Source organism: Entelurus aequoreus, linkage group LG19, assembly GCF_033978785.1.
Source record: "Entelurus aequoreus isolate RoL-2023_Sb linkage group LG19, RoL_Eaeq_v1.1, whole genome shotgun sequence".
NCBI lineage: Eukaryota > Metazoa > Chordata > Actinopteri > Syngnathiformes > Syngnathidae > Entelurus > Entelurus aequoreus.
In genome coordinates, this window is record NC_084749.1 from 5470302 (window position 1) to 5482616 (window position 12315).

Sequence of the window (12315 nt, forward strand, 5' to 3'; positions counted from 1 at the left end):
ACACCAGCGACAAAGTGTCACTCATGAACACATGGACACAAGCGACAAAGTGTCACCTATGAACACAAGCGACAAAGTGTCACTCATGAACACATGGACACAAGCGACAAAGTGTCACCTATGAACACAAGCGACAAAGTGTCACTCATGAACACATGGACACAAGCGACAAAGTGTCACTCATGAACACTTGGACACAAGCGATAAAGTGTCACTCATGAACACAATGACACAATTGACAATGTGTCACTTATGAACACATGGACACAAGCGACAAAGTGTCACTTATGAACACAAACGATAAAGCGTCACTCATGAACACATGGACACAAGCAACAAAGTGTCACTCATGAACACATGGATACAAGCAACAAAGTGTCACTCATGAACACATGGACACAAGCAATATAAAGTGTCACTCATGAACACATGGACACAAGCAACAAAGTGTCACTCATGAACACATGGACACAAGCAACAAAGTGTCACTCATGAACACATGGATACAAGCAACAAAGTGTCACTCATGAACACATGGACACAAGCAACAAAGTGTCACTCATGAACACATGGATACAAGCAACAAAGTGTCACTCATGAACACATGGACACAAGCAACAAAGTGTCACTCATGAACACATGGACACAAGCAATATAAAGTGTCACTCATGAACACATGGACACAAGCAACAAAGTGTCACTCATGAACACATGGACACAAGCAACAAAGTGTCACTCATGAACACATGGATACAAGCAACAAAGTGTCACTCATGAACACATGGACACAAGCAATATAAAGTGTCACTCATGAACACAAGCAATATAAAGTGTCACTCATGAACACATGGACACAAGCAACAAAGTGTCACTCATGAACACATGGACACAAGCAACAAAGTGTCACTCATGAACACATGGACACAAGCAACAAAGTGTCACTCATGAACACATGGATACAAGCAACAAAGTGTCACTCATGAACACATGGACACAAGCAATATAAAGTGTCACTCATGAACACATGGACACAAGCAACAAAGTGTCACTCATGAACACATGGACACAAGCAATATAAAGTGTCACTCATGAACACATGGATACAAGCAACAAAGTGTCACTCATGAACACATGGACACAAGCAACAAAGTGTCACTCATGAACACATGGATACAAGCAACAAAGTGTCACTCATGAACACATGGACACAAGCAACAAAGTGTCACTCATGAACACATGGACACAAGCAATATAAAGTGTCACTCATGAACACATGGACACAAGCAACAAAGTGTCACTCATGAACACATGGATACAAGCAACAAAGTGTCACTCATGAACACATGGACACAAGCAACAAAGTGTCACTCATGAACACATGGACACAAGCAATATAAAGTGTCACTCATGAACACATGGACACAAGCGACAAAGTGTCACTCATGAACACTTGGACACAAGCGATAAAGTGTCACTCATGAACACAATGACACAATTGACAATGTGTCACTTATGAACACATGGACACAAGCGACAAAGTGTCACTTATGAACACAAACGATAAAGCGTCACTCATGAACACATGGACACAAGCAACAAAGTGTCACTCATGAACACATGGATACAAGCAACAAAGTGTCACTCATGAACACATGGACACAAGCAATATAAAGTGTCACTCATGAACACATGGACACAAGCAACAAAGTGTCACTCATGAACACATGGATACAAGCAACAAAGTGTCACTCATGAACACATGGACACAAGCAACAAAGTGTCACTCATGAACACATGGATACAAGCAACAAAGTGTCACTCATGAACACATGGACACAAGCAATATAAAGTGTCACTCATGAACACATGGACACAAGCAACAAAGTGTCACTCATGAACACATGGACACAAGCAATATAAAGTGTCACTCATGAACACATGGACACAAGCAACAAAGTGTCACTCATGAACACATGGACACAAGCAACAAAGTGTCACTCATGAACACATGGATACAAGCAACAAAGTGTCACTCATGAACACATGGACACAAGCAATATAAAGTGTCACTCATGAACACAAGCAATATAAAGTGTCACTCATGAACACATGGACACAAGCAACAAAGTGTCACTCATGAACACATGGACACAAGCAACAAAGTGTCACTCATGAACACATGGACACAAGCAACAAAGTGTCACTCATGAACACATGGATACAAGCAACAAAGTGTCACTCATGAACACATGGACACAAGCAATATAAAGTGTCACTCATGAACACATGGACACAAGCAACAAAGTGTCACTCATGAACACATGGACACAAGCAATATAAAGTGTCACTCATGAACACATGGATACAAGCAACAAAGTGTCACTCATGAACACATGGACACAAGCAACAAAGTGTCACTCATGAACACATGGATACAAGCAACAAAGTGTCACTCATGAACACATGGACACAAGCAACAAAGTGTCACTCATGAACACATGGACACAAGCAATATAAAGTGTCACTCATGAACACATGGACACAAGCAACAAAGTGTCACTCATGAACACATGGATACAAGCAACAAAGTGTCACTCATGAACACATGGACACAAGCAACAAAGTGTCACTCATGAACACATGGACACAAGCAATATAAAGTGTCACTCATGAACACATGGATACAAGCAACAAAGTGTCACTCATGAACACATGGACACAAGCAACAAAGTGTCACTCATGAACACATGGATACAAGCAACAAAGTGTCACTCATGAACACATGGACACAAGCAACAAAGTGTCACTCATGAACACATGGACACAAGCAACAAAGTGTCACTCATGAACACATGGACACAAGCAATATAAAGTGTCACTCATGAACACAATGACACAATTGACAATGTGTCACTTATGAACACATGGACACAAGCGACAAAGTGTCACTTATGAACACAAACGATAAAGTGTCACTCATGAACACATGGACACAAGCGACAAAGTGTCACTCATGAACACAAGCGATATAAAGTGTCACTCATGAACACAGCAGCTACAATCAAAGTTTCTCCTGTTTTGATTGAGACCAACAATGGTTCCGTTCCCCCCCCCCCCCTCCCTCCCCCCACTGCAGACAAAGACAACCTACTTGGATCAATAGTGGCCAACAAAGAGGGAAGTATGCACGTACACACACACACACACACACACACACACACACACACACACACACACACACACACACACACACACACACACACACACACACACACACACTCAACACTGAGCTGCCAACACTCACTCAGGCAGGAAAATATTAACAAAAGTTGTTTTTCTTGCTCTCTAGCCTGCACTTTTTTCGCTACATTCTTTTTCTTGCTACATTCTTCTTCTTGCTACATTCCTTCTCCAGAAAAGCAACTAACCATGATTTCTTTTCTTTCTTTTTTTTTTTTTTGGTATATTCCCTCTTAGAAGGAGCTCTGCTGGCCTTCATGGATTTTATTTTGAAAAACCATCCAATGCATCTTGAGCCCGTCGCTGCCCCTCATAGGACGCGTCGCTGCACATTTGAGGGACTTACTACTTTTTTCACACAAAAATGCCAAAATGAAGGTTAAAGCAAATGTAGGGAAACACTTCTGTGACAAATCTATAAAGAAACATTAGGGCCACACTGAAAACTGCAAATGATGTCATTTGATGAGAATGAAGTCAGAATATTTAAGTAAAGTTGTGTTTAAAAAAAATAAAAAATAGATATAGTAATTTTAGAAGAAAAGTCAAAGAGGTAGAAAAGTTTTTATAAAATTGTAAAACTAATATGGGTTTTTTTCTTCAGCAAAATGTACTCTTGCAAAAATAAAGTTATTTTATAATAATAATATTATAATAATAAAATATATGGAAAATAAAGAAAAAAGCTGAATTACCATTAAAAAAAAAGAGGATTCGTAAATAAAGTCATGTTTTTTTAGAGAAGAAAAGTTGCAATAAAAATGTTGGAATTTCACCAGAATTTTTATTTTTAAACAAAATGTACTCTTGCAAAAATAAAGTTATTTTATAATAATATTATAATAATAAAATATATGGAAAATAAAGAAAAAAGCTGAATTTCCATTTAAAAAAAAAAAAGAGGATTCGTAAATAGTCATGTTTTTTTAGAGAAGAAAAGTTGCAATAAAAATGTTGGAATTCCACCAGAATTTTTATTTTTAAACAAAATGAACTCTTGCAAAAATAAAGTTATTTTATAATAATAATATTATAATAATAAAATATATGGAAAATAAAGAAAAAAGCTGAATTTTCATTAAAAAAAAAAAAGAGGATTCGTAAATAAAGTCATGTTTTTTTAGAGAAGAAAAGTTGCAATAAAAATGTTGGAATTTCACCAGAATTTTAATTTTTAAACAAAATGAACTCTTGCAAAAATAAAGTTATTTTATAATAATATTATAATAATAAAATACATGGAAAATAAAGAAAAAAGCTGAATTTCCATTAAAAAAAAAAGAGGATTCGTAAATAAAGTCATGTTTATTTAGAGAAGAAAAGTTGCAATAAAAATGTTGGAATTTCACCAGAATTTTTATTTTTAAACAAAATGTACTCTTGCAAAAATAAAGTTATTTTATAATAATAATATTATAATAATAAAATATATGGAAAATAAAGAAAAAAGCTGAATTTCCATTTTTAAAAAAAGAGGATTCGTAAATAAAGTCATGTTTTTTTAGAGAAGAAAAGTTGCAATAAAAATGTTGGAATTTCACCAGAATTTTAATTTTTAAACAAAATGAACTCTTGCAAAAATAAAGTTATTTTATAATAATAATATTATAATAATAAAATATATGGAAAATAAAGAAAAAAGCTGAATTTCCATTAAAAAAAAAAGAGGATTCGTAAATAAAGTCATGTTTATTTAGAGAAGAAAAGTTGCAATAAAAATGTTGGAATTTCACCAGAATTTTAATTTTTAAACAAAATGTACTCTTGCAAAAATAAAGTTATTTTATAATAATAATATTATAATAATAAAATATATGGAAAATAAAGAAAAATGAATTTCCATAAAAAAAAAGAAAAAGAGGATTCGTAAATAAAGTCATGTTTTTTTAGAGAAGAAAAGTTGCAATAAAAATGTTGGAATTTCACCAGAATTTTTATTTTTAAACAAAACGTACTCTTGCAAAAATGAAGTTGTAATTTGGAGAACATTTTGAGAAGATAAAAACCGAATTAAGTCGAAATTTCCCAAGAAATTCCTCCTAAAATTAGGAGGTAAACAACATGTGATCTTACACATTTTGTTGTTTGTGGAAAAATATCAAATAATGAATGTTATTGATCTCAGTGTCGCCTTAATCCTCCTCCATAGTTTTGCATGTTGATTATTAGTTCATGAAAAATTGGCAGTTTGATTGTTTTGTTTTTTTAAACGCTGCAACGAAGGAATGACGCGGGACAGATGAATAGGAACAGCAGAAAGTAGAAAAAGTCGTCACTCACGCGCTTCATGACTTGAGATGTAAAAAACAAAAATTACAAATATTAAAAATGTGAAAAGTCCCTAAATGCTCAGCTCCAGTGTCACTTCCTGTTAGTCACATGGGTAGCCAGTGTCACTTCCTGTTAGTCACATGGGTAGCCAGTGTCACTTCCTGTTAGTCACATGGGTAGCCAGTGTCACTTCCTGTTAGTCACATGGGTAGCCAGTGTCACTTCCTGTTAGTCACACGGGTAGCCAGTGTCACTTCCTGTTAGTCACATGGGTAGCCAGTGTCACTTCCTGTTAGTCACATGGGTAGCCAGTGTCACTTCCTGTTAGTCACATGGGTAGCCAGTGTCACTTCCTGTTAGTCACATGGGTAGCCAGGTTTTATCCATGGACTGGATGTGTTCCTTGGCTTTCATCCTCAGTGCGGCGATACTAGAACTGCGCTGGTCCAAGTCCTCCCCCGGGAACTTGTCGGGGTACGGCGCCGGACACTGGTAAGGCGGCGGCGCCATGCCGGCCATCCCCTGGCCCATGGGCGCGTGAGGGCCCGAGTTGAGGAAGCCGTGGGCGGGGTAGTTGGGCTGGAGGCCCTGGGCGGGGCCCATGAAGCCCGGCAGGCCGTGGACCGGCGTGGCGCTCGACAGGGGCGAGGTCAGCCAGGGGTCCAGGGGCAGGGAGTTGCTCATGGGTCCCATGGCACTGTGGACCGGCGCCGGGCGGTTGAAGGAGAGCATCGGCGAGTCGTGGAGCTTCATGGCGCCGGCGTCCATTTTCTCCTGGCGCCGCCATTTAGCTCTGCGGTTCTGAAACCACACCTGGAGGACAACATGGAGGCATTAGGCGCTTAAACATTTTTTTTTTTACTCTAGCGTGTGTGAGTGACAGGAAGAAAAGCTCTGACTCACGTTGTTTGGTGTGTGTGTGTGTATCAATCTCCACAGCAAAACGTATTTTTCTCGTTATAAACGATCGCAACCAAATCGGCGAGAGTGACACAGTCTAGCTTAGACATTCTCGCACGCGGCTAACGCCCCTCCACTGTGCAGAGCCACTTCCAAGTCAGCAATTAAACTATGTATTATTATAACTGGCGCCGCCATTTAGCTCTGCGGTTCTGAAAGCACACCTGGAGGACAACGTGGAAGCATTTAAAAAATTTTTTTTTTTACTGAAGCGTGTGTGAGTGACAGGAAGAAAAGCTCTGACTCACCTTGTTTGGTGTGTGTGTGTATCAATCTCCACACCAAAACGTCTTTTTCTCGTTGTTATAAACAACAGCAACCAAATCAACGAGAGTGACACAGTCTAGCTTAGACATTCTCGCACGCGGCTAACGCGCCTCCACTTGTGCAAAGCCTCTTTCAAGTCAGCAATTAAACTATGTATTATTATCACTGGCGCCGCCATTTAGCTCTGCGGTTCTGAAAGCACACCTGGAGGACGACATGGAGGCATTAGGCTTTTTTTTTTAAACTCAAGCCTGTGTGAGTGACGGGAAAAAAAGCTCTGACTCACGTTGTTTGGTGTGTGTGTATCAATCTCCACACCAAAACGTCTTTTTCTCGTTGTTATAAACAACAGCAACCAAATCAACGAGAGTGACACAGTCTAGCTTAGACATTCTCGCACGCGGCTAACGCGCCTCCACTTGTGCAAAGCCTCTTCTAAGTCAGCAATTAAACTATGTATTATTATCACTGGCGCCGCCATTTAGCTCTGCGGTTCTGAAAGCGCACCTGGAGGACAACGTGGAAGCATTTAAATTTTTTTTTTTTTGTACTCAAGCGTGTGTGAGTGACAGGAAGAAAAGCTCTGACTCCCCTTGTTTGGTGTGTGTGTATCAATCTGCACACCAAAAAAAACATAATGTCTTTTTCCCCATTGTTATAAACAATATCAACTAAATCCACGATAGTGATACCGTTGATGACACAGTCTAGCTAACGCCCCTCCACTGTGCAAAGCCACTTCTAAGTCCAGCAATTAAACCATGTACTATTATCACTGGAGGACGAGGACTAGCTGAGCATGCTACACTACACACTATAGGAGGTAGCCGTGAGCTAGAACTGGTGAACATAAACACAGGTGGATCGATATCAACAGTATCGGTATGTGGTCGATCATTTTTGTCGTTTTTGTTTACAAACTCAAGAACTAAGTCCCGTGGACACAGGAGGGTTTTGGCCCGACAACGCCTGACGTATCATAAGTGATACAGAAGTCAAAACTTTAAGGGTGTCGTCACGGAAGTAAACAAGATACTGTAGTACTTTCACATTCTCTTAATATCAAATTATATTCATTATTAACTATAAATCCGTTATATTTATATAATACATGCGTGACTCTCGGCGATCACTCCAGCAGCACTGAGAGCCGACTCAGCCAAACTACCTCTAGGTAACGTTGCAATTTTCAATGACGACAACAACAACAAAAAAAACACCCCCAACGTAAGTTAAGCAAGGCCTCGCTTTTTCCAAAAATGCGTTAGCTTGATGCTAATATACATTGGCTTTGCTATTGACATGCTACTGGTTAGCATGGGCAATTTTACATGGCGATTTCAACACCTCCAAACGCGTTAATGAAGACCACAACGTTACAGTCAAACTGCTGGGGTTTAAGAAGCCCAATACTTGCAGTATTAACACGTTTTAGGGCGCAACAAGAGACTAGATCCATCCATACACTGTACACTACTGCCATCTAACGTCCTGTAACTGTAATTGCAACTTCATGATAACAACACAATATATAACAACTGGACAATATTTATTATAACCTGCTCATTTTTTATATGTTGCAAAAAAATTAAATTTTATTATCGATAACAATTAACATTTAGAAACGCACATAAAAGTATCAAAAACTGGTACCGTATCGGTCCAAATGTGAATGGCACCCATCTCTATTTGGTCCTGCTGGCTTTTTGTCAGTGTATAACGTGTTGTTTTGTCCTCCAGTGATAATGCTACTTGATAATGATGCAAAATGTAGCTTATTTGCTGCAGTATTAACACTTTTTAGGGCGCAACAAAAGACTAGATTCAGCAAAGACTGAACTGACGAGCCAACACGCCATAAACTAGGAATGTGATAATAAAATAAGATGTATCATCAATAACAATTAACATTTAAAAACGCACACAAAAGTATCAAGAACTGGTACCGTATCGGTCCAAATGTGAATGGCACCCATCCCTATTTGGTCCTGCTCGCTCTTTGTCAGTGTATAAAGTGTTGTTTTGTCCTCCAGTGATAATGCTACTTGATAATGAAGCAAAATGTAGCTTATTTGCTGCAGTGTTAACACTTTTTAGGGCGCAACAAAAGACTAGATTCAGCAAAGACTGAACTGACGAGCAAACACGCCATAAACTACACACTACTGCCTCCTAGTGTCTTGCAACTTAACGTCATACTTGCAAATGAGACTCAGGAATGTGATAATAAAATAAGATGTATCATCAATAACAATTAACATTTAAAAACGCACACAAAAGTATCAAGAACTGGTACCGTATCGGTCCAAATGTGAATGGCACCCATCCCTATTTGGTCCTGCTCGCTCTTTGTCAGTGTATAACGTGTTGTTTTTTCCTCCAGTGATAATGTTACTTAATAATGCTACTTGATAATGATGCAAAATGTAGCTTATTTGCTACAGTATTAACACTTTTTAGGGCGCAACAAAAGACTAGATTCATCAAAGACTGAACTGACGAGCCAACATAAACTACACACTACTGCCTTCTAGTGTCTTGCAACTTAACGTCATACTTGCAAATGGAGACTCAGGAATATGATAATAAAATAAGATGTATCATCAATAACAATTAACATTTACTAACACACACAAAAGTATCAATAATTATTACTGTATCGGGTCAAATGTGAATGGCACCCAACCCTATTTGGTCCCGCTGGCTCTTTGTCTGTGTATAACGTGTTGTTTTGTCCTCCAGTGATAATGATACTTGATAATGATGCAAAATGTAGCTTATTTGCTGCAGTATTAACACCTTTTAGGGCGCAACAAAAGACTAGATTCAGCAAAGACTGAACTGACGAGCCAACACGCCATAAACTAGGAATGTGATAATAAAATAAGATGTATCATCAATAACAATTAACATTTAAAAACGCTCACAAAAGTATCAAGAACTGGTACCGTATCGGTCCAAATGTGAATGGCACCCATCCCTATTTGGTCCTGCTTGCTCTTGGCGTGTTGTTTTGTCCTCCAGTGATAATAATACTTGATAATGATGCAAAATGTAGCTTATTTGCTGCAGTATTAACACTTTTTAGGGCGCAACAAAAGACTAGATTCATCAAAGACTGAACTGACGAGCCAACACGCCATAAACTACACACTACTGCCTCCTAGTGTCTTGCAACTTAACGTCATACTTGCAAATGACACTCAGGAATATGATAATAAAATAAGATGCATCATCAATAACAATTAACATTTAATAACACACAAACGTATCAATAATTATTACTGTATCGGTTCAATGTGAGTGGTACTCATCCCTATTTGGTCTTGCTAGCTCTTTGTCAGTGTAAAACATGTTGATTTGTCCTCCAGTGATAATGCTACTTGATAATGACACAAAAAGTAGCTTATTTGCTGCAATGGAGCTGCTGTTATTAACATAGAAGAGCGGCTCCACACTGTGTACGGACATACACCGTGACACCTCTATGTCTGCTAGCGTCCAGTAGGGTAAATGTCCATTCTTCTAATCGGTCCTACCTGGACTCGGACCTCGGGGAGGTTGACCTTCATGGCCAGCTCCTCGCGGCTGTACACGTCAGGGTAGTGGGACTTCTCGAAGGCGCGCTCCAACTCGTGCAGCTGGTAGGTGGTGAAGGTGGTGCGGTTGCGTCGGTGCTTCTTCTTGGGCTGCTCGTCCTGGCACGACTCCGGGGACTTGCCTTCCTCGCTGTCCGCGCTCTTCCTCAGCTCCTCCTCGCACTTGTGGCTGTACAGCTCAGCGTCTGCTCGCACACATGCAAACTCATGAACACTTTTGAAAAATGGATTTATTCTTTCATTCATTTGACTAACAAATGTCCTTTTAACACGTGTGCATTCATGCAAAAATATATATTTTTTAAATTAAAAAAAATAATGAAATAATACAAACTTCAATGTCAAATAATTGTATTCAACACAAAAATGTTGCATATATTTAATTTATATGTTATTATATGTGTTTCCATAAAAGTGATAATAAAGTTGCAAAATTATTGAATTGAAATGAGTCAAAAAGAGAACAATTATTAAGCGTCTAGAATTAACTTATGCTGTCTTTAAATTGAAGTGGAGTGGTAATTATTTATTATTATTATTTTTTTTTTTTTTTGGGGACACCTAACGGCCACAATAATTCATCAAATTAAGCTCATGGTGCAGTTCAATGACGCGGACACAATTGTTACTGGATACTTTCTATACTTTCTGTGTGTATAAGTAGCATTTCATACTTGTTTATATTGAAGAATATATCCATAAACATTTATTTCGCATGTCTAGCTTGTGTGCTATTGTGTGCTTCGCTGTTGTGTAGCTGCTATACAATAAAATACAATTACAATAAATTAGGTTTTGTATTGTGGGATGTTAGAAAAGGTTTTATCAAGTGAAATGAGTCAAAAAGACAACAATGGTCGGTGTGAAAAACACTAACCTATTTATTATTAATCGTCTGGAATGGACTTATGCTATCTTTGAATTGAAGTGGGGTGGTAAATATGTTTTTTAATAAAAAATAAAAAAAATTAGATAATACAAACTTTAATGTCAAATAATTGTGTTCAACACAAAACTGTTGTATATATTTAATTGATGTGTTATTATATGTGTATTATATGTGTTTCCATAGAAGTCGTGAGGTTACGTGAATAAAGTTGTATTTTTTTTTCAAGAAAAGTGATAATAAAGTTGCAAATTTACAAGAGCAACTGAAATGAGTGAAAAAGAGAACAATTATTAAGCGTCTAGAATTAACTTATGCTGTCTTTAAGTTGAAGTGGACTGGTAATTATTATTATTTTTTAAAATTATTATTATTTTTATTTGTTATTTTTTTGCCGACACCTACCGGCCACAATAATTCATCAAATGGTGCAGTTAGTTAAATGACGCGGACACAATTGTTACTGGATACTTTCTATACTTTGTGTGTGTATAAGAAAAATGTCATACTTGTTTATATTGAAGAATATATCCATAAACATTTATTTCGTATGTCTAGCTTGTGTGCTTTGCTGTTGTGTAGCTGCTATACAATAAAATACAATTAATTACAATAAATTAGGTTTTGTATTGTGGGATGTTAGAAAAGGTTTTATCAAGTGAAATGAGTCAAAGAGACAACAATGGTCGGTATAAAAAACACTAACCTATTTATTATTAATCGTCTGGAATGGACTTATGCTATCTTTAAGTTGAAGTGGGGTGGTAATTATTTTTTTTATTTTTTGGCGACACCTACCGGCCACAATAATTCATTAAGTTTAACTTAATCATGGTACAGTTGAATGACGCGGACACGTTTGTTACTGGATACTTTCTATACTTTGTGTGTGTACAAGTAATATTTCATGCTTGTGCATATTGAAGAATATATCCTTAAACATTTATTTCATTTGTTCAGCTTGTGTGCTATTGTGTGCTCAGCTGTTGTGTAGCTGCGAGCTCCTAGTGGCATATAGCCTACAATAAAATAAAATAAATATACAATAAAATAAAATAAAATAGGTTTTGTATTATGGGATGTTAGAAAAGG

At 37.6% G+C, this 12315-nt stretch overlaps 1 protein-coding gene across 1 annotated transcript in view; it reads right to left on the reverse strand.

Moving 5' to 3' along the window:
- Nucleotides 1–5094: 5094 nt before the first annotated feature.
- The window catches only part of rx1 (retinal homeobox gene 1), a 27802-nt gene continuing 20581 nt past the window's right edge, over nucleotides 5095–12315 (reverse strand). Inside the window, exons 4-5 of the mRNA XM_062027734.1 lie at nucleotides 10278–10522; nucleotides 5095–6324 (exon numbers count right to left, since the gene is read on the reverse strand). Of these exons, the coding sequence (XP_061883718.1) occupies nucleotides 5872–6324; nucleotides 10278–10522 (698 nt within the window). The 3' untranslated portion in view covers nucleotides 5095–5871. The remainder of the gene's footprint in view (nucleotides 6325–10277; nucleotides 10523–12315) is intronic.